This window comes from Danio rerio, chromosome 5 (assembly GCF_052040795.2).
Source record: "Danio rerio strain M-AB ecotype USA chromosome 5, GRCz13ab, whole genome shotgun sequence".
NCBI classification, from domain to species: Eukaryota; Metazoa; Chordata; class Actinopteri; order Cypriniformes; family Danionidae; genus Danio; species Danio rerio.
In genome coordinates, this window is record NC_141025.1 from 1292501 (window position 1) to 1319931 (window position 27431).

Genomic DNA, 27431 nt, shown 5'->3' on the forward strand with positions numbered 1-27431 from the left:
CATGCTCATTCAATGCCAGATGTATTTATGAGTTACAATGCAGATGTAGTGTACTAAAAATGATTCATCAAAAGAGTCAGTTAAAGAGCAAAGATTAAACCCGTGCTGCTAAATGAATCAGTCAAAAGAGTCAGTGACTCACTCATGAAGAATGAACAAACACTATGGAATACACAAGACGTGTCATTAGTATTGTTTTGAATGGGGAAAAGAGTAAAGCTTAATATGGCAACTCAAGCCCCGCCTTCTAGTACAAAAAGCCAATCATAGATCGCTAATAGACTAACAATTCTTCTGGGGGAGGGGCTTAGATCAGACGTGAGTTACTACAGATTCTGAGTGATTCAAATGTTTAGAAATGAAACTAAAGACACAGATGTTGTTTAATTTTATTCGATAATTTGATGTTTCCTCATTGAAACAGAATGCCCGAGCATACTGCCGATTGAAATGACCTGACCTAAAGGGAGTTTGGAAAGAATCAGGGCTGTTGAGTTAATCAGTTGGGTGAATCAGTCAGTGACTCACTCATGAAGAATGAATCAGTGCTGCTGAATCAGTGCAGCTGAAATAATCGATCAAATGAGTCAGTGACTCACTAATGAAGAATGAATATGAATCAGTGCTGCTGAATTAATCGGTTGAATGAGTCAGTGACTCACACATGAAGAATAAATATGAATCAGTGCTGCTGAATTAATCGGTCGAATGAGTCAGTGACTCGCTTATGAAGAATGAATCAGTGCTGCTGATTTAATTGGTCGAATGAGTCAGTTGCTCACACATGAAGAATGAATCAGTGCTGCTGAATTAATCGGTAGAATGAGTCAGTGATTCACATATGAAGAATGAATCAGTGATGCTGAATTAATTGATCGAATGAGTCAGTGACTCACTCATGAATGAATCAGTGCTGCGGAATTAATTGATCGAATGAGTCAGTGACTCACTCATGAAGATTGAATCAGTGCTGCTGAATTAATTGATCGAATGAGTCAGTGACTCACTCATGAATGAATCAGTGCTGCGGAATTAATTGATCAAATAAGTCAGTGACTCACTCACAACGAATGAATCAGTGTTGCTGATTTAATCGGTCGAATGAGTCATTGACTCTTTCATTAAGACTCACTCAATCAAATGTGTCAGTGACTCACTCGTGAAGATGGAATCAGCGCTGCTGAATTATTCGGTCGAATATGTCAGTGACTCACTCATGAAGAATCAATTAGTGCTGCTGAATTAATCGGTCGAATTAGTCATTGACTCAATCATGAACACTTACTCAATCAAATGAGTCAGTGACTCACCCACGAAGAATGAATCAGTGCTGCTGAATTAATCGGTCGAATAAGTCACTGACTCACTCGTGAAGAATGAATCAGTGCTGCTGAATTAATCGGTCGAATAAGTCAATGACTCTCTCATGAAGAATGATTCACTGTCAAATGTATTGGTCAATGAGTCAGTGAGTCACTCTTGAGGAATAAACCAGTGCTGCTGAATGAATCAGCTGAGTGAATCATTCAGTGACTCACTCATAAAAAATGAAGCTGTGCTGCTGAATAAATCAGCTTAGTGCATCGGCTAATGGCGTACTTATGAAGAATGAATCACTGCTGAATGAACCAGCTAAGTGAATCAGTTAATGGCGTACTTATGAAGAATGAATCACTGCTGAATGAGTCAGTCGACTGAGTTAGTAACTCACTGATAAAGAATGAACTGTGTTGTTTATTGAATTATTTATAGCCTTATGATGTGTTTTCATCCCACCTAAAACATTAAATACATTTTTAGATATTTCAGAAAGATATCAAATATGGATAAAGGAATTAAGAGTTTAGTCTTTGATTAAATATTTTTAAACAAAATGTTCCATAAAAGTTTAAACTCCAACATTCACATGCAAAAAATAAAAATAAATAAATAGAACAATGAAAAAATAACCATTAGGTTTCAAGTATTTCACATTTTTAAAGATCATTAAATCATAAAATTAATCATCTTTAAATTTAATAAATACATAAATAACAAATATAAATAATAAACAAATAATAATAAAAATACATAATAAATAATAATATATAAGTGTGTGAGAGTATGAAGTGAGTTTTTAAACCTTTGATTATGAATAAAAAGTTTAAAAACAAATAAAAAGTTGCATATTTCGTACAAAACAAATCACTTTTATTGTCACATCATCATCTTGCTTGAATTATCAATAAAGTATTACCACAAGTACTATTAGAAATATTTTACTTGCAGAATATGAGGACTCGACTATTCGTCTGAATGAACGAGAGGAAATTTGTAGATATTAACATCCTCACGTCATTAATGTAAACTCCGCTGATCTCTATGCAGTCTGTCTCGGTGATGACGTCAGTGGAATGAGCTGTAGATCGCGCAATGGTGTCGCGCATGCGCAGTCGGAGCGCAGCCTCAAGTTCGATTCTCTGCCGGCAGAAACAGCTAACCCACACAGACTGACAGACGATTCAACTAAATCAACCCAAACTTAACTAAAGTGACCCATTCGGACTAGTCACAGCTGGCGGTTCACCTCAGGTCTGTTCTCCTCACACTCTCCACACGCACGACAGCTGTTTTTATTTCGCGGTTTTCTCAGAAATGAAGCGGTGAAGTTTTGCTAATGATGCTCGTGAAGCTCAATGAATGAACACAGCTGACAAAAACACAAGATTTGAGCTTAAACACTTGCTTTTTAATATATATTTGTGCCGTTTGAGCAGTTGACATTGTGTTAGCATATTATTATTGGTCGGTTTAACGTTAGCTTTAGTTGTTTGTTTACATTGAGCTGTTTTAACATTAGCTAGTATCTTCTGTTATTGAGGTAAAGCTGGTTTTATATCCACACATTCAGACTTGTCCTTAATTAAAAAGTAATCTTTGCTAAATTTTTAACAGTGAAATCATATAAGCAGCCACCGACCACCAATACAAGTTCACTGTCAAATAAATGGTGCCAATGTAGTTTTGAAGTCATATTCACATCTGATTTCATACCGAATATTCAAAGTATCATGGTAAACACTAACTTATAGGGAGCGTGTCAGAAGATGTCATTGTGCGAATGTGTATATATATATGTAAATAAATCATTTGCAAATCCTATTTACGGCAATACTTTAATGCTGTTATAAAATAGTGAACAATAGCAGAGAACATCTATATTATGAAATTGTTGATAAATAATTATTTTGATTTTCTGTCCTGCAGGGAGAATCATGTCACGCGGAGGGCAGAAATCAAACATGAGTTCATCTAAACAGCACCAGGCGTCTTCACTGAAAGCCAAAGGATTCAGAGACATCAGGATCGACGAAGAGGTCAAAATCGCTGTCAACATCGCCCTGGAGAGATTTCAGTACAGCGACGAGAAAGGTCTGAGGAGTTATTATCTAAAATCATCACAGAAAAGCAGTTCTGCTGGTAGTTTCATTCATAATATGTCGTATATATAAACAAATGTAGGCGGGGCTTAATTTTTGTACTTCAGGAATTGATTGGATGGCTCTGGTTTGCTATTGGTGGGTCTTGTAAGAGTGACAGGTTGGTCCCGCCCTCACAGCGGTAAACAACACCAATTAGTGAGAAATGTTGTTCAAATAATAAAAACAAACTTTATTTTATAAGTATGATTTACCACATGATCCTCTGATCTATTTATATATTAATAATTAATTTATTATTAACCAATGTTACTATTGAATGTTACAATTTAATTGCTCTGCGAGTTCATCAACTCCTCCGGAAACTGTACCTGGATGATGGAGGCTTCCAGCGGTGCTTCCGACTGAGCCAAGCCCAGTTTGATGAACTGTTGTCCGGGGACACCAACAACAGGCGTTACGTCATAATCACGCTTCTACAAGAGAAAGCTCCTGATTGGTTAACGTGGCGCGAATGTCCAATAAAGTTCAGATTTTTCAACTCGTCAATAACCCTCTCTACTCCAGTGTTGCAAAATCTGCTGACACAGCGCAACATGATTTAGAAACGGCAATGAACTTGTTGCCGGTGAAATTGAAACCATTTAATGCAAAATGAAATGCATTTCTCCACTGTAAACTTTTTCGTGTTGTCATGAACGACACGCAGTTTGAATTGTGAATATTTACCCATGTGAATATTCATCTGTACTTTACATTAAATTTCTATAGAATGGCTTCAGAACATTTACAATATAGTAGCCTACATGACAACTTTCTAGTGCCTCATAATAGGCTACCTTCATGGTTTTTGTTGCCTTACTGGGCTCGAAATTAACCTGTTTGCTAGGTAGCACCGGTGCTCCTAACTTTAAAAATGTAGGCGCATCAGCCAAAATTTATTCGCACCACCAATTATGAGCACCGTTACTAGTTTTATACAACATATTTATTGCATTTGAATTCAACAGTAATCAAACTAACAAGCCACAAATATATATATATATATATATATATATATATATATATATATATATATATATATATATGCATGTGTGAGGAAAATATGTCTCAACGAAATCCAGTTATCTCAAGAAAATAAATTTTTATAACATAACTGAGTGACCAAAGCATACACAGACCGCTCACCGGCCCGCACTGCTTGACATGAATGAATCTGTTCATGATAAAACTGTGCTGTTCTCTGTCTGATATTGCACTGATGCTTTTGACATGTACTGTACCTTATTATATGCATACGTCATGTTAATAGCAGTACCGGCCTTTTCATGAGTAGCGATAGCTGCCACTTGCACGGCGGACAGCACCTGGCTATTAAAGGAAGAATTAAACTGAAGCTCTCGTGCGAGATGTGGCAAACAGTTACCTGAACATTCCATCCCACAGACTTTTCATAGCGGACTTGAAGCCAATGGAAGTCTTTTATCCACTCTTGGAAAAGTGTAGATGGTGGATTAACATTCAGCACATGTCATTAGTTGTAACTTTAGATGCCATGGTTTCTAAAACAAAATCTGTCAGTGTTATCTTCATTCTCATCTTCAGCGTTTACAGTTTTTCGCGGTAGCAGCTCTCTCTGTCATCCCAAGCCAGAAGGCATTGACTGAGTGATTGACAGTTCAATTCAATTCAATTCAGCTTTATTTGTATAGCGCTTTTACAATGTAGATTGTGTCAAAGCAGCTTCACATAAATGGTCATAGTAACTGGAACAGTGTGGTTCAGTTTTTAGTGTTTAAGTTCAGTTCAGTTCAGTTTAGCTCAGTTCAGTGTGATTTAATCATTACTGAGAGTTCAAACACTGAAGAGCAAATTCATCGATGCGTAGCTTTACCAATCCTGAACCATGCGAGGCAGTGGCGACAGCGGAGAGGGAAAAAAACTTCACCTGATGGGATTGAAGAAAAAAACCTTGAGAGAACCAGACTCAGTTGGGCACGACCATTTTAATTTCTCCGCTGGCCAAAAGTCTTGTGCAGAGCTGATATTTCAGTGCTAGAGCAGTGGGCCAATAAGAAGAGCGCGAAGGCGGGGCAAGCATTACGGACTTGGCTTTGTTTACTGCAGCAAGTTGACATGAAAACTGTTTTAAACCATTCCTGACCGCTGCGTTTCGCGTTTCAAGTGCAGAGATGCATTCTGCGTGAATATCTCCCGAATCCGCGCATGTGGTGAGCATTTTGCTGTAAAAACTGGTCGCACACAACAATTTCATGCACTCGCACAAATGCTCCCAAATATATTTTGCGGACGCATAGATAAAATTTTGGCCGCATATTCGACCAAAATGGTCGCAATTTAGAGCCCTGCCTTATAAATTACACAGATTGTAGTGCACGCGCAAGATTGGATTTTATCGGTGTTAGCAGACCGATACCCGATCCAGCAAAAATATGCGGTATCAAACTGATATCCGATCCAAGTATCAGGATCGGTGCATCCCTATTTGTTTATTAATAATCATTGGGTTATTGAATATTACAATTAAATTAAATCATTCCACTGGAATTCATTAAAGTTTAAACATTTACAACTTTAAAAACATTCTAAAAGCATAATTGTTTTTACATTATGTAAATGGACCTAAAAATGAGTTTATATTTAATAACAAATAGCGAACAATTAAATAACTTAAATTTATTTGACCTTGGTTGCTAAATTATTTAAAATGCAGCAAAAAAAAATCAAAACAAGTGTGGGCGGGGCTCGATTTTTGTTCATAAGGAAATGATGGCTGCTGGTGGTTCGACATTAATGGGTCTTATCCGCTTGTTAAGTGGTGACGTGTTAGTGGCATATATAATACTGTTTCCGGGTTCAAGCCGCCACTCGTTTGAGTTGAGAAATTATTAGTTTATGATCACCTTTTAATCATATCACACATTAAAGTTAATTAAGTTAATTTTATATAAAGTCATAGTGTACACAACAATCTCTGGGCTTGCTGCAAAAGTAATACCAAAATTTTAACAATTTATTAAAAAATGAATCACTTTCTGGCCATTGGATATTAGGCATGGACATATATATACTGCGATCGTGATTTTCTAAACTATTAAATCGCTTTGTAATCGTTTATTATTACCATTTCATGAGTCTCCCCATACAGTTGAATAGAGCGCTTGGACCCGGAAGCCGCTTCGCGTGATGTCACACTTAACAAGCGGATAGACCATTTTGAGGGATGTAAACAAAAACAATGGTCCCAACGTATTGCTTTTTTACATTTTTTTATTTTTATAGCTTGCGAGAGTCCAAAAAGAGCCACATATTGATGAATAATGTTATGATAGCTGATTTGCCTCTTGTTACAGTTATGAAATATTTTGATAACAAGCAGGAAATGTTCATGCACCTGTGACATCACCACATTGAAAAGGTCTATATATGAGTGACAGGCTGACCCCGCCCTCACACCAGTAAACACCAATCAGAGAAGAGATTTTGTTCAAGAGGGATTTGAAGTTATTCTGATTCAGGATTATGAGATAAATTGATTTGAGCTCTGTAATGATTTTTAAAAATCTTTTTTTGTATATTTGTTGTTTTGTCCCACAGAGCTGGATTTTCCTTCGTCCTTGACAAACTCTGAGAGGGCGTTCATTCATCGGCTGGCTCAGTCTTTGGGCTACATCTCCAAAAGCAGAGGGTGAGTTCAGTTTGCATGTAAAACACCAACATGCACACTAGGGATGGGCATTATCTTACCATTTGCAATATACCGTTAAACATTCTGTCCACAATGAAAACTAGACTTCACTTAGACTGCAGTTAATCATTACTGAAGCACGTGTGCAACACAGTTATGCCTTTATGAGCCTGTTCAGAAAGATTCTACTTTACGTTCACTTCATAACATCAGCCGGGTGTTTGCAATAGCTCCTTTTGTAATCAGAGGTGGTTTCATATCTCAGAATGACGAACAAATCCTACTTTTGATCGTTTTTATTACAGTGATAAAGGCTAGGTCAGTTGGCATTGTATTATGAATATATCTTATGCTTGATAAACAGAAATAATCCAGTTATTGCCACAGTGGTTGTCTGTGTTCATGTTTGCTTCATTTGTTAATTTCTGTCATCTTTATCCTATGCTGCAGTGATAGCTGATTTCTTATTTCAGTAATCTATCTGTGGGGTTTATGCATCAGGGCACCCCCTAGTGGCCAGGGTGCATGAAACAAATAATATTACACTATTTACAAAACCTTAACACCATTTCTAATGTCCTGATTCACTGTCCTGCAAAGTTTATTTCTACCCTTGTAATTTTTTTAATTTGTGGCTGTTTTGTAGTGTCGCGTCACAGTTAATTTTAAATTCGTGTCACATCTGACATCTACCCGCATTTGATGGGTTGGGGCTGTTAATGTCAAGCCCTGTATGTGTATATATATATATATATATAGAGAGAGAGAGAGAGAGAGGGAGGGAAGGATGGATGGATGGATGGATGGATGGTTGGACAGATGGATGGATGGAGAGATGGACGGAGGGATGGACTGATAGGTAGATGGGTGAATGGATGGATGGACGGCGGACGGATGGATGGATAAAAGAATAGATGGATAGTCAGACAGACAGACAGATAGATGGACAGACAGATGGATAGATGAAAGAACGGACGGACGGACGGACGGACGGATGGATAGACGGATGAACGGATGAATGGACAGATGGATAGACAGATAGGCAGATGGATTGATAGATTGATGAACGGATGGATGGATGGATGGTTGGACGGATAGATGGACAGACAGACAGAAGGATGGATAGATAGATAGATAGACAGACAGACAGACAGACAGACATAGAAAGACAGACAGACAGATAGATAGATAGATAGATAGATAGATAGATAGATAGATAGATAGATAGATAGATAGATAGATAGATAGATAGATAGATAGATAGATAGATTGTTGGACAGATGAATGGATGGAGAGATGGACGGAGGGATGGATGGATTGACAGGTAGATGGGTGGATGGATGGATGGCTGGACGAACGGACAGACGGATAGATGAATAGATAGATGGATAGTCAGACAGACAGATGGATGGATGAAAGGACAGACGGATGGATGGACAGATGGATAGATAGAGAGATAGGCAGATGGATTGATAGATAGATAAGCGGATGCATGGATGGTTGGACGGATAGATATACGAATGGATGGATTGATTATTAGATGGGTGGATGGATGACTAGAAAGACAGACGGATGGATTAATGGATAGATGGATGGACGGACGGACAGATGGATGGATGGATGGATTGATAAAAGGACGGACGGAAGAATGGATGGATGGATGGATGGATAGATAGACGGATGGATGGGTGGATAGATAGCTAGATAGATAGCTAGATGGATGGATGGATGGATGGATGGACAGGTAGAAAACAAGCAAATAAAAAAGAAGCATAATGTTCATAATGTTATGAATTTATACCATAGTTGTCATGATGAACCTGTTTTTTTCATTTTTTTCATGAGTCTGTGCGATTGTCTTGATAAAGGTGATCGTCTTTAGTTAAAATATATAATTATTCTGCTAAATGTTTTTGTAATACAAAAATACAGCTACTCTGCTTCTCTGAAATGATTTATTGAAAATGTTACATTTATTTACAGGCAAGTGCATAAGTGCACGCAAACACAAGATTGATTACAAGAAATGAGCATTAATACATTGAATAAGTAATTTATTTATAGTAACTTGTTACGTTTGTAACCCAGTAGAATGAAGTTCTACAAGTTAAGTTTTAAAGTAATCTTAAGGTTATTTATTTATTTATTGTCTATCTATTTATTTATTTATTCATATTGGTTCTAGAACAGAATTAAATCTAAAATGTGTTTTGCATTCATTTGTGTATATATACATCCTAATGTTGATGTGTAATATATGAGCGTCTATCTCTGAGAATATGATAAGATAGCAAGTTTGATCAACCTTCACTGAAATACATGGGGTTATGAATGTGTGGGGTATGAATGTGTGAGTGTGTGGGCCCACAGAGTTTTGAGTTGTTTATGGAGATGCAGTGAGCATAAAATACTGCTGCGTGTTTTACAGCATAGATTTATACTAATAGTTTATATAGGTGTAATTCAGTGTGTAATTTAGTGACACAATTGTAGCCACTTTCAAAGAGAAACATATTCAGTCACTCTTAGTCACTTGTTGATTTATAAGTTTAACTGTTAGAGTGTAGAAAGGTGGTATTTTTCTATATTGGTTTAATTAATATTCTTCATTGTACTGTAAATTGCTGGGTTTGACTTTGGGTCATTTTACTGTCTTTTAGCTGTGCATAAATTCTATATTTTGTATTTTGTTTTACATCTGGGGTTTTTCCCAATATTTACATTTCTATTCTAATTAAATTATTTATATTTTCTGATTTATCTAAGAGTTTTATTATTCACAGAGTTTATTTCTGGTAATTTATTCAAACACAGAAAATATTTATATTCTCATCTGCCTTATTTACATTACGTCATTGAAATATATCAGAGGGGCCTACTTCAACATATCTGTAGGCGTTTAGTGTATTGAACCTGGAGCGCTATCTTAAACTTAATACACCTAGGTGACGCTACACGTTGTAACCAGAAGTAATCCAGAAGTAGTCAGATTGTGTTACCGTAAATGTGTAATCTAACAGATTCAATTACGGACTGCTGATTTTGTCATGTGACCTCATCAGCACATACAGTTGAAGTCAACATTATACACGCTCATGTGAATTTTTTTCTCTAATATTTCCCAAATGATGTTTAACAAATTCAGGAATTTTTCCACAGTATTTCCTCTTAAATTTTTTATTTCACCTAGAATAAAAGCAGTTTTTAACAGTTTTAAAGCCATTTTAAGGTCAATATTATTCGCCCCTTCAGCAATATTAGTTTTGGATAGTCTACAGAACAAACCACTGTTATACACCGACTTGCCTAATTACCCTAACTTTACCCTGATTACCCTAGTGAAGCCTTTACATGTCACTTTAAGCTGAACACTAGTGTCTTGAAGAATATCTAGTCTAATATGTGCTGTCATCATGGCAAAGACAAAAGAAACCTACGCCAACATGAGGAGAACATGCAAACTCCACACAGAAATACTAACTGACCCAGCCGGGGCTCGAACCAGCGACCTTCTTGCTGTGAGGCGATCGTGCTCCCCACTGTGCCACTGTGAACCCCATGTTTAGAAATGGCCTGATAAAATATTCGTTCCAATAAATAGATATAGGGGAGAAAATGTGCAAGGGGGCTAATAATTCAGCACAACTAATAATCCTGACTTCAACTAATAAATTTACCAGTAATCCGCATCTCCGGCTGTGCTTGTGTGTTGTTCCAGAAAGGGCTGCAGCCGGTTCCTGACGGTGAGGAAGAAGGACGGGATGGAGGCACAGCGTTCCAGCATGAGCTGCTCTCTCTCTCCGAGCTGCAGAGCACTGGTGCAGAGTCTGATGCAGAGATTCCCCATCAGCAGCCGTGAGCGCAGCCAGCTGCAGCCGCATGCAGAGAGAGGCCTGCAGTCCCCGCCTGACACCACCGGTCAGTGCACAATGGAGAATAATGCTAATATATAAATCCTTGCACATAATGAGAGTTTTATGGCTAAAATATGTAAATAAAATAACATAAAAGGCTAAAAGAAATATGCGATTTATATAAATTTTTTGGTTTTGTTTAACTTCATGTCATGTAACAAGTAACCAATTTCTGATAACATTTCATTTAGGATTGCACAATATTGGAAACATCTCACATTACAATATTTTGTTATGCTGCCATATATATTGCGGTATAAGTACAATTTCAGCAGATGACTTTAATATCTCTATTTGAAAAGAATTAATAATTTTAAAATTGATTTGGATGATTTTATAAATAAGTGCATCTGAATAAAATATAAGAAACCATCTACAAGCATATATCCATACAATAAAAAACACAATTAAAATAAACAGTGTTTAATTGTTTTTTACAGTATTCAGGTAAGTGTATAATAAAAAAAAAATATATATAATAAATAAAATTAATCGTAATTAAAGTTGCAAACAGTACAATTTCTTAATATTCTTATTCGTATATATTCTTGTTTTCTTTTTCTTATCATCATTATACAGTCACATGCCTCAAAAACACATGCAAATGATAATAGTAATATTATATAAACTCAACATTGCATGTCGACGTGACTTTTACAAATGATCACATTGTGATATTGATGCTAAAACAACATATCGTGCAGACCTAATTTTAATTTAAACATATATTTATACACAGATTTAAACATATATATATATATATTAGTGCTGTCAAACGATTAAAAAAATTAACTAATTAATCACACTTTTTTTCGAAAATTAATCGCGATTAATCACATTTAAAAGACTGAAACTTGTAATTTTGGCTATTCAAATGTGAAATTAATGTAGACGCAAAACAAAAAACTATTTAAATTCAAAATATAATTGTTTATTAGAATTTTTGTTAAACTTGTAACACAGATTTCTTCATGTAAACGACATACGCGTGCAGGATAGGGCAGCCGGAGCGACTCCCTTCAGATTCAACACGCATGATCGCGTTTATCAAATTTGCTTAAACTAAGCGTTCTAAAGTATTACTGTATTTCACAAGGATTCTGACACAACAACATGAAGCAGACGCTTTACAAAAGTTGTGTTTAAGGGGGAAACACGTCAAACTTAATGAAACATGGGGGGCGCATGCCGAAAGGCAGCTCTTTGACAGCTCACGACTTCATCTGACACTTTCACTGAGTACATCTACATGGACACCAATACTCCGATTTTAATATGATTAAGATGATACTCTTTTTAAGAGTCGACCATGTAAACAGCGATTTTTGATTACCTTAAAGGACCACCCGAGTCACGAAATGGAGATGCTTTTATTTCCATTCACTATGCAGTATCAAATTCCATTAAAACAAAAATCAAAAGATTAAAAATGAAACATACGAAATTAAATGAAACTCTGGAGGAAACATTGGAGAGCCTGGTGATGCGACATTAATTATTTTATACTGAAACTTTCTTTCTAAAAGTGCTTTCTTGGTCTTATCCATATTTCTTTGCATGTTGAACACACGTCAACCACAACAGGAAATACAAAATAACTGCAGCTGCATTAATTGCATACATTTTTTTTAACGCGTTTAATATTTCAAATTAATCGCATACGTTAACACACTAATTTTGACAGCACTAATATATATATATATATATATATATATATATATATATATATATATATATATATATATATATATATATATATCCCAATTTCTCTTTATAATTTTTTTCTTCAGCTTAAAGTGACATTTAAAGGCTTCACTAGGGAAATTAGGGTAAAGTTAGGGTAATTAGGCAAGTCATTGTACTACTGGTTTGTTCTGGAGACAATCCAACACAAATATTGCAAAATAATATTGACCTTAAAATGGGTTTAAGACTATTAAAAACTGCTTTTATTCTAGCCGAAATAAAACAAATAAGACTTTCTCCAGAAAAACAGACATTAGAGGAAATACTGGGGAAAATTCCTGAATCTGTTCAACATCATTTGAAATGGAAAACAAAATTCTAATAATTGTGACTTCTGCAGTATGTGATGATGAACATGTGATCTCTCACAGAATTGTCTTCTTGATTGTGATATTTGATGCTCCAGACAGTAAAAGCAGGACCAGTGGGCGCCTGAGCCACGGGATTCCTCAGGTTCCACCAAGACGCAGCAGCGCCCCTGAGCTGGATGCTTTCCGGAAAGCTCTGCCTGTCTACGAGCTCCAGGAGCAGATCATCCAGTCCATCAGAGACCACCAGGTGGTGCTGGTGCTGGGGGAGACCGGCTCCGGGAAAACCACACAGGTCAACACTGACTATGTGTTTTTATAACAATTCAGTTCACCTTTATTTGTACAGCGCTTTTACAATTTATATTGTGTCAAAGCAGCTTCACGTAGAAGATCATAGTGAATGTAAACAGTGCAGTTCAGTTTTCAGAGTTTAAGTTCAGTTCAGTTTAGCTCAGTTCAGTGTGGTTTAATGGTCATTACTGAGAGTCCAAACACTGAAGAGCAGATCCATCCATGCGCATCGCTACAGATCCCGAACCGTGCAAGCTAGAGGCGACAGCGGCGAGGAACAAACTTCACCAATTGGCGAAGTGAAGAATTTAAAAACCTTGAAATTTACCAGGCTCGGTTGGGCACGACCATTTCCATTTCTCCGCTGGCCAACGTCTTGTCCAGAGCTGCAGTCTAGGCGCCTGACAATACCGTGTCTTTGTATATATAAAATAAATCTGTACATGAAATAATATCCTACATAAAATGGAAATAGTGGTGACACGGTGGCACAGTAGGTAGTACTGTCGCCTCACAGCAAGAAAGTTGATGGTTCGAGCCTCAGCTGGGTCAGTTGGCGTTTCTGTTTGGAGGTTGCGTGTTCTCCCTGCATTCGCATGGCTTTCTTCCTGGTGCTCCGGTTTCCTCCACAGTCCAAAGACGTGCGGTACAGGTGAATTGGGTAGGCTAAATTGTCAGTAGTGTATGAGTGTGCTTCCCAGGGATGGGATGCGGCTGGAAGGATATCCGCTAAGTAAAACGTGCTGGATAAGTTGGCGGTTCATTCCGCTGTGGTGACCACAGATTAATAAAGGGACTAAACCGAAAATAAAATGAATGAATGAAATGTAAACAGTGTCTATTTAATGGTTTTGTCAATTTGCATCACATTGAACGTTAGCAGAAATTGGTTAGTGTTAGTCACGTGACTCGCTGGTAAACCAAAAATAAACCTTTATATCAGATTTTTTTTGTTTTGTCTCTTATTTTTACAAATATTTTGGCAACAAATATGTGCAGATGTTTTTATATTATTTATACATTACCAGTCCAAAGTTAAATTATTTTAATGTAGCATATCCTAAATAATAATAATAATAATTATTATTATAGTGTTATTATATATACACTTATCTTATATAAATTATATACATTGTAAATTTTAAATATAAATGTTGTAAGTAATAAATCATTTTAATTATGAATAAATAATCATTTATAATTTTTAATATTTAATCATAAATAATAAATAAATATAATAATCATATAATAATGGTCCATTAGTTAAGGGTTAGTTCATGTAAAGTATAGTAATAACTAATGCATCATTAAAATCCAAAGTTGTGCTAAACATTATTTAACTTGTATATCATTAACTGTGTGTCTGTGTTTCTTTCTGTGTGTGTATGCATTGTCTGTGTTTTGTGTATGTGCGTGTGTGTGTAGATCCCTCAGTTCCTGCTGGACGACTGCAGCGCCACTGCGAGCCCCTGCCGCATCTTCTGCACACAGCCGCGCAGACTGGCCACCATTGCTGTAGCGGAGCGCGTGGCAGCGGAGAGAGGAGAGAACATCGGGCAGACCGTCGGCTACCAGATACGCCTGGAGAGCAGGTGCTCATTTACATACACACACACACACACACACACACAGACATATACATAAATACACACACACACACAGACGTATACACATACAGACATATACATAAATACACACACACACACACACAGACAAATGCAGACACACACACACACACACACACGTCATCTGCTTTAGATTAGGGGCATCTACTTTAATTAAAGTTTACACTGTGTGTGTGTGTTTCTCGTGTGTGTTTCTCCAGAGTTTCTCCTAAAACTCTGCTGACGTTCTGCACCAGTGGAGTCCTGCTGCGTACGCTAATGGCCGGAGACGAAGCCCTGTCCACCGTCACACATGTCATTGTGGTGAGCAGAAACTGTAGAAATGCTCATCTGCATATCTCGGTTGTAGCCATAGATATTTACATTAGATGTCGCCTACGCTGTTGTTGTCTATTGGAAGGAATGCGTCAATAGAGCCTCCATCTTAGTACAGGGTAGCGCTCCTTTGAAATGAATGTGGGAGCAATGTGAAGTGGAGAACTGGCCATCCTGAGCCAGAGATATACACACATATACACATATATCTATGATTGGGAGTTTCCCCGCTGGTCAGTATGCAAATATTTATTTAAATTAGGAAAATTATCATTTTACATCACTATTCTACATGGATGAATCAGTGACCGCACGAGCATTGCTGACAAAGAGTGTGTGTTGGTGTGCATGGAGATGTATTATCTTCTAGTCCATGTCCTGAAACACCCCCTCTCCTGCTTCCACAGCTCACTAACAGAGGGAGCGATTAGTTCTGTTATGAATGACTCTGTGCATATCCACCTTTCTGATATAAACGGTATTTCACGTTTGTAATATTCAGTAATTTAGGGTGGGCAGTATGCACATTGAGGCACTGTTATGTTATCAGGCACCGTAGATAACAAGGTGCAGTAGGTGATCTGTCAAAATGCTAACCGCTTAACATATTATCTTTGGACGGCGGGGAGGGACTGTGTTTTAAAGCCACGACTCCTGAAATCGGAACGCGCATGCCACAACATGACAGCAAACAGACAACGCACTGGTTCATGTCATTCGCCAGTTAGAAATGTAGTCAGTGTTTGGCTGGCAGCCTGCAGGAATTACACTTATTACTCAGCCACACTTACATGCTATTTCACGTGAATATTCAGAGTAGCGGTGAACAGTGTAGGAAAGCTGTCAGTGTTCAGAAATGACCCAATGTGAATATAAAAGCAGCTTCAGCTCAGTAAAGCATGCTAGGTGGAGTAGCGCTGTTTACTGATGTTCTGCTGTCAAACTGAATAGAAATCTACATTATCTGCTGTAAAAGGCCCTTATAAACCTGAAAATTGTCACATCAAGGGAGATTTCAGTGGCTGAACAACACGTCTGTGCGTATAAGTCCTTCATAACAACACAATCTACATCAGCTCTGCCTGACTGAAATAGTTTTAAAGCAGAACATGACCTGTCTAACAGTAATACTTCAGCCATGGTGTCGTGCTTCCTCCAGCGTGCAGAACTCACTCCAATATTGATTCAGGAGTTTAACAGGTTTCAACCAAGCGGCAACCTCCTGCTCTCTCTCAGGAAGCCAATACGGAAGTAACTAAAACTGCAATTCATCTGAAATTCCGCTAGTCCTGGCTGCTCCTCGCTCCAAAACAGAGCAAATTTCAATTGAGCCCACTGTTAGAATGGCCAACTTTACAGAAGAAATAAAGGTGTTTACAGCCTGCTACAAAGAAAGATTTAGGTTAACACAGCTAATATTACCCTTCATGACAACTGTGAGGGGGTGAATTTTTTTTATAACTCATCCGTTTCCTTTATATTAAGTTTGCATAATTAAGGGCGTGGCCACTTGAGTGACAGTTAGGTCTTGCTGGTCGCCGTCACGTCACCTCAGCTGAATCCTGCAGATTAGCCACTGAACTCGGCATATTTATCGTATTTCTGTGTTGTTTTATGTGGCTTTACACAGTCGACTGCCTTTTGGACTTGTTTCCTACAATTATCATATGGCATGGCATGCTGAGTGCACTTAATTGTGCTCACAAACCATTGACGTGGCCTCCGTTTCCCATGCGAGTGAAGTTATATACTCATATACCATCTCTATACATGTATTTGTTTTATTTAGGATCATTTATTGTTTATATTTAGAGCTGTAATGCACTCCAGAATCTGACAGATTGATCAGCTGTAGGATCTAGATCAGTCATCTGAAGTGTTGTCATACAGTGTTATGCTGGATTTCATCAATAGTCTTACATTAACTAACACAGACTATATCTGAAGTGTTTGGATGTAATTCGTGTTTTCCTCCTGTTGAAAAACGTCATAAGAACAATGTTTAGTGGCTCAGTGTATTACTACAGTATTTTTAAAAGTCTAAACACTTTATTGATATAGTATACAACCAAACACAAGTGGTCAGAATACAAACGCAGGTAATAAAGTCGCAGGTGATGAAGTATTAAGCGTTTCTCTCAAAGTAAAGTGTCTTTACCAGGTCCAAGCTAAATGCAAGCAGTGTCTTTAGCTTAGCTCACTTTCCGCCTCTTTGCCCTTGTTTGGTATCCCGCCGTGGGTGTGATGACACGCGAACAAAATGCCGACGGTTGGCCGCGCCTACTTGTGGCTTCTTTTGCGCTCTTCAGAAACCTATGGGTGACGTCACGGATACTACGTCCATACATTTTACAGTCTTTGGTTTCAATTCAGCATTTGATTTTACCGCAACTGTGACTGTCCCGTGTGCACTTGGCGGATCTGTGTGAACAGAGGTGTGCAGAAGTCCAAATCTACACTTGCTGACAGACAGTCTGAGCTGCTTATCGGAATTATGGGAGATGTCGGTCCTACAATATTTAATTGGATGAACATTTTTTAGTTTTATGCTTTACCCAGAATATAAAAACACACACAGTATAAACACATTTAGATCATTTACTGTAATCAGCACTATTGGACTGTGAGGAGACTTTCAACCAGCACAACAGCACGTTGCTGAAGAAAATCACGTACTGCAGCTTTAATTCGCTTTAAAAACTTGCCGCTACTTCACTTATCTTACAATAATACAAGTTTCCTGCAGCGCAGCATCTTGTTGTCATATTTCATTTATATTGTTTGTTGATTTTATTCAACAAATCTAGCATAAGCCGAGTGTTTAGTGTGAGTTGGTGCTACTTTGCCTAAGGCCCCGTTTACACTAGTGCGTTTAGTTTTAAAACGTTGTTTTAGATCAAAAACGATCCGCGTCCACACTAGTGTTTCACCTAGCGTTTCAGAACATATCTCCGTCCACACTACGCCACCAAAAGCGTATATCACATGACCATTGGCGCACTCTGGGCATGAGTGTTCTAGTATAAACAGGAAGCATGTGTCTCGCTTGGCGTTTGGTTATTGTTAGTCAACAAATGCCGGTTGAACAATGAACGCGATGGCAAAGAAAGCAAGAGAGGTGTTTTTGTGGACAGACGACAAGGTCGAGTTACTAAACGTAACAAATGAATAACTGCACAATGCCGCCTAAAACAGACAACAGTGCAAACAGCGCTCCCATTTCTGTGTGCATGTTGTTGTTTACAGTGAAGGCTGGTCTGCTGTCTCCCGGTAGCGTTAACGCCATGTGTTATAGTCATGTGATAGGGGCTTGACCAATAAGGGAAGAATACGCAATGACACAAAAGCCCCAATCAGCTAGCGAATCTCAGCAGCCCCGCCTCCGTTTCCAGATGTCTCTGTTTTCCCTCATCCACACTGAGACGGAGCAGCAGCGCTTCAGAATGAAAACAGCCTCTCCAGTGTTTACAAAACGCTCCGATTTCAGCGCTTGAAAACTCCGGCATAGTGTGGACGGATGGCGTAACCATAGCCAAACTTATGTGTTTCCAAACTAAAACACATTAGTGCAAACGGGGCCTTAGAGACTGTATTATCATCAATATTTGTTTAGCACAAGGGTGGCCAACCATGTTCCTTTAGATTTCAGTTGCAACCCATATCAAACACACCTGCCTGTAATTATCACGTGGTGTTCAGGTCCTAATGAATTGTTTCAGGTGTGTTTGATATGGGTAGCAACTGAAATCTGCAGGAAGGTGCAGGGTTGGCTCACCTGGTTTAGCACAAAAGTTCATGTAGTGGTGATTTTCTTTAAGGAGGCTCTCTCAGTGGTCAAGAAGACAAGGGCTGCGTCCGAAACCACATACTTCCATACTATATAGTACGCTAAAATCAGTATGTGAGCCGAGTAGTATGTCTGAATTCATAGAATTGGAATATCAGTATGCGAGAAGTACCCGGATGACTTACTACTTCCGGAGAGATTCTGAAGTGCGCATCCCATGCATGCTGCACTATCCCATAATGCCCTGTGAGAGAATTCATGAATGGACGTGAGGCGACGCAACTGACGCAGGTAGGTCACATGACCACCCTACTGAAAAAAACAGCTTAAACCAGCCTAGGCTGGTTGGCTGGTTTTAGCTGGTTGACCAGGCTGGTTTTAGAGAGGTTTTGACCATTTCCAGCATGGTCTTAGCTGGTCAGGCTGGGAGATGACCAGCTAAAACCAGCTTGACCAGCCTAGCCAGCTATAAACCAGCCTAAACCAGGCTGGTCAAGCTGGTTTTAGCTGGATTTAGCTGGTCAGTTTCCAGCCTGACCAGCTAAGACCAAGCTGGAAATGGCCAAAACCCCTCTAAAACCAGCCTGGTCGACCAGCTAAAACCAGCCAACCAGCCTAGGCTGGTTTAAGCTGGATTTTTCTGCAGGGCATGACAAAATGGCAGATGTAGTACGTCAGAATTCCATTCATACTTTTCACATTCATACTGTATAGAACGCACTTTTCTAACGGCCGAGTAGCACGTTTACATTCAAATGCAGTACCTACTGAGTAGTAGGCGGTTTCGGACGCAGCCAAATTCTTTCCCAAAGTGTCTTTTAAAGTTTTATTCTTTGCAAAGAAGGTCACACGATCATACATCAACGACAGTTTCTGCAGAGAGTGAGACGCCTTCATTTTATCTAGTTTGTAATACCCACAAGGTCATCAGTGACATACAGGCTGAATCACAGTTACATCAGTGCTTAAACTTCATTTCTGACCATCTACATTTCAGTCTTACCTCCCATCAGAACATGTAGTTTGTTAAATCACCATGTACTTATCCAGATCTTGCCTGGTGATAAACAGATGGTAAAGTGGTCACGTTTGGTCTAACTTAAACAGTACATTTATGGAAGAATTAAAGAACAGACCTTTGTAATGTATATCAAGTGAATATAAAATGAATTCCCACCACAAATGTTCTGCCTTTGATTTCTTTGTTTGCATGTTGCTACACTCCAGCAGTCCAGCATCTTCACATTGACTCTTGACTAGTGCGGTTGAATCACGTTTGTCCTGAGAGCACTGTACAAATGTGGCGGCGCTATTGATGCATGCTCAGGGCCCGTATGCGGTATCTAGTGTATATGTCTATGGGTTGTAACGAGTGCTTATTTGAGTTACTGTTGCCTTTCTGTCAGCTGGAACCAGTCTGGCCATTCTCCTCTGACCTCTGGCCTCATCAACAAGGCATTTGGGCCCACAGAACTGCCGCTCACTTGATATTTCCTCTTTGTCGGAGCATTCTCTGTAAAGCCTAGAGATGGTTGTGCGTGAAAATCCCAGTAGATCAGCAGTTTCTGAAATACTCAGAGCAGCCCGTCTGGCAGCAACAACCATGCCACGATTAAAGTCTCTTAAATCCCCTTTCTTCCCCATTCTGATGCTCAGTCTGAACTGCAGCAGATCCTCTTGACCATGCCTGCATGCTGAAATGCAGTGAGCTGCTGCCATGTGATTGGCTGATTAGACATTTGCGTTAACGAGCAGTTGGACAGGTGTACCTAATAAAGTGATCTTAAATAAGGGTTAGCACAAAAGTAAACCAAATGTAATCCAAAAGTAGTCAGATTACTTTAAATAGATATTGGATTACAGTTGATATTTAATCAAGGCTGCTGTGTTTTTGGTGTGTGTGTGTGTGTGTGTGTGTGTGTGTGTGTGTGTGTGTTTGCACTGCAGGATGAGGTGCACGAACGTGACGGACTGACAGATTTCCTGCTCACCAAGATGAAGGAAGTCCTGCAGAAGATGCCCAATCTCCGACTGGTGCTGTCCAGCGCTGCGCTCGACGTCAGTCTGTTCATGCGCTACTTCGGCTCCTGTCCTGTTATTCACAGTCAGTACAGCAGAGAAACACTCAAGCACATGTTCAGCATAGGAGAGAAGTGTTCGTAACACGCATGACACTCTATTAACAGTATTATTTGTTTGTTCGGCTATATAAAAGCTCATTTAGAGAGCGTCTCAGCGCTCTGGTCAACTCTGGTACATCAGTTATAAAACGGCAGAGAAAAAGTGTGTGTGTGTGTGTGTGTAATGATGTGTTTGTGTCTGCACGTGTGTAATGACGTGTGTGTCTGTCTATGTGTGTGTGCAATGATGTGTCTATGTCAGTAATTGTGTGTGTGTGTTTGTGTGTGTGTGTGTGTAATGATATGTGTTTGTGTCTGCACGTGTGTAATGACGTGTGTGTCTGTCTATGTGTGTGTGCAATGATGTGTCTATGTCAGTAATTGTGTGTGTGTGTGTGTGTAATGATATGTGTTTTGTCTGCACATGTGTAATGACGTGTGTGTCTGTCTATGTGTGTGTGCAATGATGTGTCTATGTCAGTAATTGTGTGTCTGTGTGTGTCTGTGTGTGTCTGTGTGTGTGTGTGTGTGTGTGTGTCATAATATGTGTCTATATATAATGATACGTATATGTCTGTCTGTGTATGTGTGTAATAATAATAATGTGTGTGTCTTTGTGTCATGACACATATATGCGTGTAAGGATGTGTGCATGTATGTGTTGTAATGGTGTGTGTGTGTGTGTGTCTGTTATTATGTCTGTGTGTGTCTGTACTGATGTGTTTCTGTGTCATAATGTGTGTCTGTATGTTTAATGATGCGTATATGTGTGTAATTGTGTGTGTGTGTGTGTGCAATGATGTGTGTATGTTTGTGTGTCTGTCTATGTCTAATGTGTGTGTGTGTGTATTAATGATGTGTGTCAGTGTAATGGTAAGTATCAGGAATGAATATTTGGGGTGTGTTGTTCAGATCTGACAGTTAATAATGAGTTATACAGTACATGTTCATTAAAGAGCCCCTGTTATGCATAATAAAGGTCATATTGTGGTTTTGGGGGTCTCCAGCCGCAGGCTGATCTGCATCAGGTCAAAAGCACTTTCATTGTCTTATAATCTGCATTTATTTTTACCTGATTATCCCAGCGACTCCCATATTATTCCTTTAGCAATTCATTTCTTACCAAACCCCCTCCTTAACGCAAAGCTAATCTGCACTGATTGGTCTGATGACCCAGTCTGTTTCGATTGGTAGTCTGTGTTCAGCGTGAGATGGAGAGAAACGCCAGCTGAGTAGCACACAGAGAGTATGTGAGAGCCCAATGTAGGAATGCATTAAAGCAGTGCAGTTAAACAGCAGCATGTACTCTACTCTTAGCCCTAACCTCAAGTAATAACAGCGTCAAACAGTCATTGTTAATCCACACAGCGGCAAAAGCTGAACTGTTCTGAAATTTAAACACGGCACGCGTGAGGAACAGCTGATGGGCTGAACAGCTGCGGGATTTGAACTCGGGACGTCCTGAAGTGCGTCTGCACCATTTATCAGTGCATTAACCACTAGGCTGTTGCACCGACGCACTTTCAGATTTAACCCTCAGCTGTATGATTTCATTCACTCAGAGCTGTGCTGCACACTGCATGATGAACATTCTCAGACACCCACAATAGGGGCTCTTTAATAATGAGTTTTGTTTGTCAGTCAAAGGCTGCCCGTATGAGGTGAAGCAGCTGTTCCTGGAGGACATCCTGAGGAGCACCGCTTACACAAACAAAGACATGATCAAGTACAAGAAGGAGGCGCAGAAAGGTGATCATTACACACACACACATATTCTGAGGAGCACCACATACACAAACAAAGACATGATCAAATACAAGTACACACACACACTCACACACACATACATGATCAAATACAAGAAGTAGGCGCAGAAAGGTGATCATTACACACACACACATTCTGAGGAGCACCACATACACAAACAAAGACATGATCAAATACAAGTACACACACACACACACACACACACACACACATACATGATCAAATACAAGAAGGAGGCGCAGGAAGGTGATCATCACACACACACACAAATACATGATCAAATACAATTACACACACACACACACACACACACACACACACACACACACACACACATTCTGAGGAGCACCCCATACACAAACAAAGACATGATCAAATACAAGTACACACACACACGCTCACACACACATACATGATCAAATACAAGAAGAAGGCGCAGGAAGGTGATCATCACACACACACACACACACACACACACACACACAAATACATGATCAAATACAAGTGCACACACACACACACATTCTGAGGAGCACCCCATACACAAACAAAGACATGATCAAATACAAGTACACACACACACACACACAAATACATGATCAAATACAAGAAGGAGGCGCAGGAAGGTGATCATCACACACACACACAAATACATGATCAAATACAATTACACACACACACACACACACACACACACACACACACACACACACACACACACACACATTCTGAGGAGCACCCCATACACAAACAAAGACATGATCAAATACAAGTACACACACACACGCTCACACACACATACATGATCAAATACAAGAAGAAGGCGCAGGAAGGTGATCATCACACACACACACACACACACACACACACAAATACATGATCAAATACAAGTGCACACACACACACACATTCTGAGGAGCACCCCATACACAAACAAAGACATGATCAAATACAAGTACACACACACACACACACAAATACATGATCAAATACAAGTACACACACACACACACACATTCTGAGGAGCACCGCATACACAAACAAAGACATGATCAAATACAAGTACACACACACACACACACACACACACTCACAAACAAAGACATGATCAAATACAAGAAGGAGACGCAGAAAGGTGATCATTACACACACACGCACATTCTGAGGAGCACCACATACACAAACAAAGACATGATCAAATACAAGTACACACACACACACACACACACTCACTCACAAATGCATGATCAAATACAAGGAGACGCAGAAAGTTGATCATTAAAGCCCCACACACACACACACACACACACACACACAAAGACATGATCAAATGCAAGAAGGAGGCGTAGAAAGGTGATCATCACACACACACACATTCTGAGGAGCACCGCATACACAAACAAAGACATGATCAAATACAAGTACACACACACACACACACAAAGACATGATCAAATACAAGTACACACACACACAAAGACATTATCAGATACAACAGGGGTGTCAAACTCAGTTCCTGGAGGGCTGAAGCCCTGCACAGTTTAGTTCCAACCCTGCTCCAACACACTTACCTGTAGCTTTCAAACAAGCCTGAAGGACTCAATGAGTTTGATCAGGTGTGTTTAATTAGGGTTGGAACTAAACTTTGCAGAGCTGCGGCCCTTTTGGAACTGAGTTTGACACCTGTAAGATAAAAGTACACACACACACACACACACACACACACACACAAAGACATGATCAAATACAAGAAGGCGACGCAGAAAGTTGATCATTAAAGCCCCACCCACACACACACACACACACACACACACACAGACACACACACAGACACACATACAAACAAAAACATGATCAAATACAAGAAGGCGGCGCTGAAAGGTGATCATTACACACACACACACACATTCTGAGGAGCAACACATACACAAAGACATGATCAAATACAAGGAGGCGCAGAAAGGTGATCATTAAAGACCCAGTGTAGTTGATCAGTTCCCCTATAGCGCATGTGTTTGGACTGTGGGGGAAACCGGAGCACCCGGAGGAAACCCACACTAACACGGGGAGAACATGCAAACTCCACACAGAAACACCAACTGACCCAGCCGGGACTCGAACCAGTGACCTTCTTGCTGTAAGGCCACACTGCTGACGACTGAGCCACTCTAGTCTTCACGATCTTTGAGAAATCTGTATAATTTGATCAAGAGTGTGTGTGTATATAATTATATATATATATATATGTGTGTGTGGATGTGTGTGTGTTTAGAGGAGAGTCAGCAATGTTCTCTCAGTGAGTGGTGTGAGCGTGACGTCCCGCAGGCGGATCCTCCAGAGCGTCCGACGGTGTGTGTGCTGCAGGACAACCAGCTGCTGGACGACGGAGGAGACAGTGTGTTCAGTCAGATGGTAGAGACGCACACACACACATGCACACCCTAAAACAGATACATCTCCCACAGACACATGCACAAACTTACTCATTCACTCATATACACACACACTCCCTCTCACACACAACAACACTCATACACTCATAAATGTGAAGAAAGAAAAAGGCAAAGGAAAATATTCATATAATAGGGATGCATTGACATTAACATTACCAAAACCAAAACTGAAAATTCTGGATGCAGATCTGCAGAAAAATCCATTTTTCAATGGCTGAAACTTCAGTCACACTTTATTTTGATGGTCCATGTGTGGAACTTTAGTTACTTTGCATCTGCATGCCAACTAATACTCATTAGATTATAAGTAGACTGTTAGGTTAAGGTTGAGGTTAGTGTAAGTTGACATGTACTTGCTTCTTAAAGTCAGTTAAATGTCTGTTGAAGGAGCAGTATCAGCAGGTATTAAGCAGACAGTCTACTAATACTCAAATGGACCATCAAAATAAAGTGTTAACTTCTGTGCATCCTCAGTTTTTAAAGGAACACTCCACATGTTCGGCTCATTGTACAGCTCCTCATGGGTTTTACCATTTTTGAGTCTGATAAGACGATCTTCAAGTTGGCCAGCACTTTTAGCTTAGCTTAGCATAAGTCATTGAATGGGATTAGACCGTTAGCAAACCAAAATCTCAAAAAGTATTTCAATGAATTTTCTATTTGACTCTTCAGCAGTTACTGCAGTATACTGAGACTGATGAAAAAAGACAACTTGCTATTTTATAGTTGCTACAGAAGTAAACTCTGTTGTAAAAATCAAGGAACTTTACTTTAAAGGGCCATGAAACCCCCTTGTTTCAGCAGGGTGTTTTCACACCTCTACTTTGGAAAAAGTCAGAAAAGTGGGCGTGTCCAGCTCTGTTTATGGGGGAGTGTCGGAGGAACTAAAGAGGGATGGTGTGGGAGTGTCTATTTGGGCACGCGCTGGGTTTCAGAGTCAAAACACACACACACACACACACACACACACATACGGGAGAAAGTGACTGTGTTTACATGGACATCTGTAGTCGAATTATTTGCCAAATGATTAAATGGTGGACTTTAACTGCAGTTTGGCTCTTTCATTCAGGGAATTCATTCATGCCCCTCGCGACAAACGAGATATTTGATCCGAGGAGCTGCTCTAAGCGTGTATTTTTCATGCAATGTTTGATACCGCACGGCGAATGAGAGGAAAAAACCTCCGCATTTCCCGGAAACTTAGATGCACACGGCAGGTAGCGTCAGAAAGCCGTGTGTGTTATTCCGGTCACTAAATGTGGTGAAAATCCTACACGAGGTTAAAGTTTGGTTGTGGTGCTAACATGTTTACACTCGGTGCAATAGTTAACTTAGTTCGATACGAACAAACTGAATAAACAAAGAGCACTGATCACTCACTTACCAAATCTGTAGAGACAGAACAATCACCAGCAACTAGAGCCGCGTCTTTATTAAGAGGAGACTACAAGCGAATCCGGATCTCAGCGTTTGCAGATGAGAACAGCTCTCAGGTAAACAATAATCCTCCTTAGACACGTAAGTTATTGTTGTCGAGCGTCGCGTACACTGTTAATCCACACGTGACTCCAGCTGAGCTCTCACAGAGAGAAAATGAAAACAAAACTTCACTGCAGCAAACTATAAAAGCAACACTTCACGCTTGTTTTGCCAACACAACGTGGCGTCCCTGTCGTCTAAACACTGTGACAGTAATGAATATTAATGAAGTTGCACAATAGAGCGCGCTGATTGGTTTGAACCAAGCTTTACTCATGCATTAATGCAGCACACTGTAAGACGTAATAAGACACACTCTGGCACAGACGTCCAGTCTGCACGCTGGAATACACGCTATTATCTCATGGCCGTGACGCAGCTTCAAAAATTCGTTTCAAACCGGAAGTACGAATTTGCTTGAAATAACGCAAAAACAACCAATTTACACTTTTTAGTGAAATATAGGTGTCCTAATAGTGTTTTTAGCAGTGT

At 39.4% G+C, this 27431-nt stretch overlaps 2 protein-coding genes across 4 annotated transcripts in view; both read left to right on the plus strand.

The window, feature by feature from the left end:
• LOC110439787 (uncharacterized) overlaps positions 1-117 on the plus strand; it is a 3252-nt gene extending 3135 nt beyond the window's left edge. For both annotated transcript variants that reach the window (XM_087253269.1, XM_087253268.1), the window contains exon 3: positions 1-117. This exon is cut by the window's left edge and continues 372 nt beyond it. The gene's annotated coding sequence lies outside the window, so the exon portion shown is untranslated.
• Positions 118-2450: 2333 nt separating this feature from the next.
• The window catches only part of ythdc2 (YTH domain containing 2), a 57701-nt gene continuing 32720 nt past the window's right edge, over positions 2451-27431 (plus strand). For both annotated transcript variants that reach the window (XR_015490713.1, XM_087253097.1), the window contains exons 1-10: positions 2451-2571; positions 3247-3411; positions 7038-7128; positions 10847-11046; positions 13195-13391; positions 14816-14982; positions 15216-15318; positions 21065-21221; positions 22879-22986; positions 25277-25416. Coding sequence is in view for 1 of the 2 variants with exons in the window: in XM_087253097.1 (XP_087109223.1) it covers positions 3255-3411; positions 7038-7128; positions 10847-11046; positions 13195-13391; positions 14816-14982; positions 15216-15318; positions 21065-21221; positions 22879-22986; positions 25277-25416 (1320 nt within the window). In the remaining variant the exon portion in view is untranslated. The remainder of the gene's footprint in view (positions 2572-3246; positions 3412-7037; positions 7129-10846; positions 11047-13194; positions 13392-14815; positions 14983-15215; positions 15319-21064; positions 21222-22878; positions 22987-25276; positions 25417-27431) is intronic.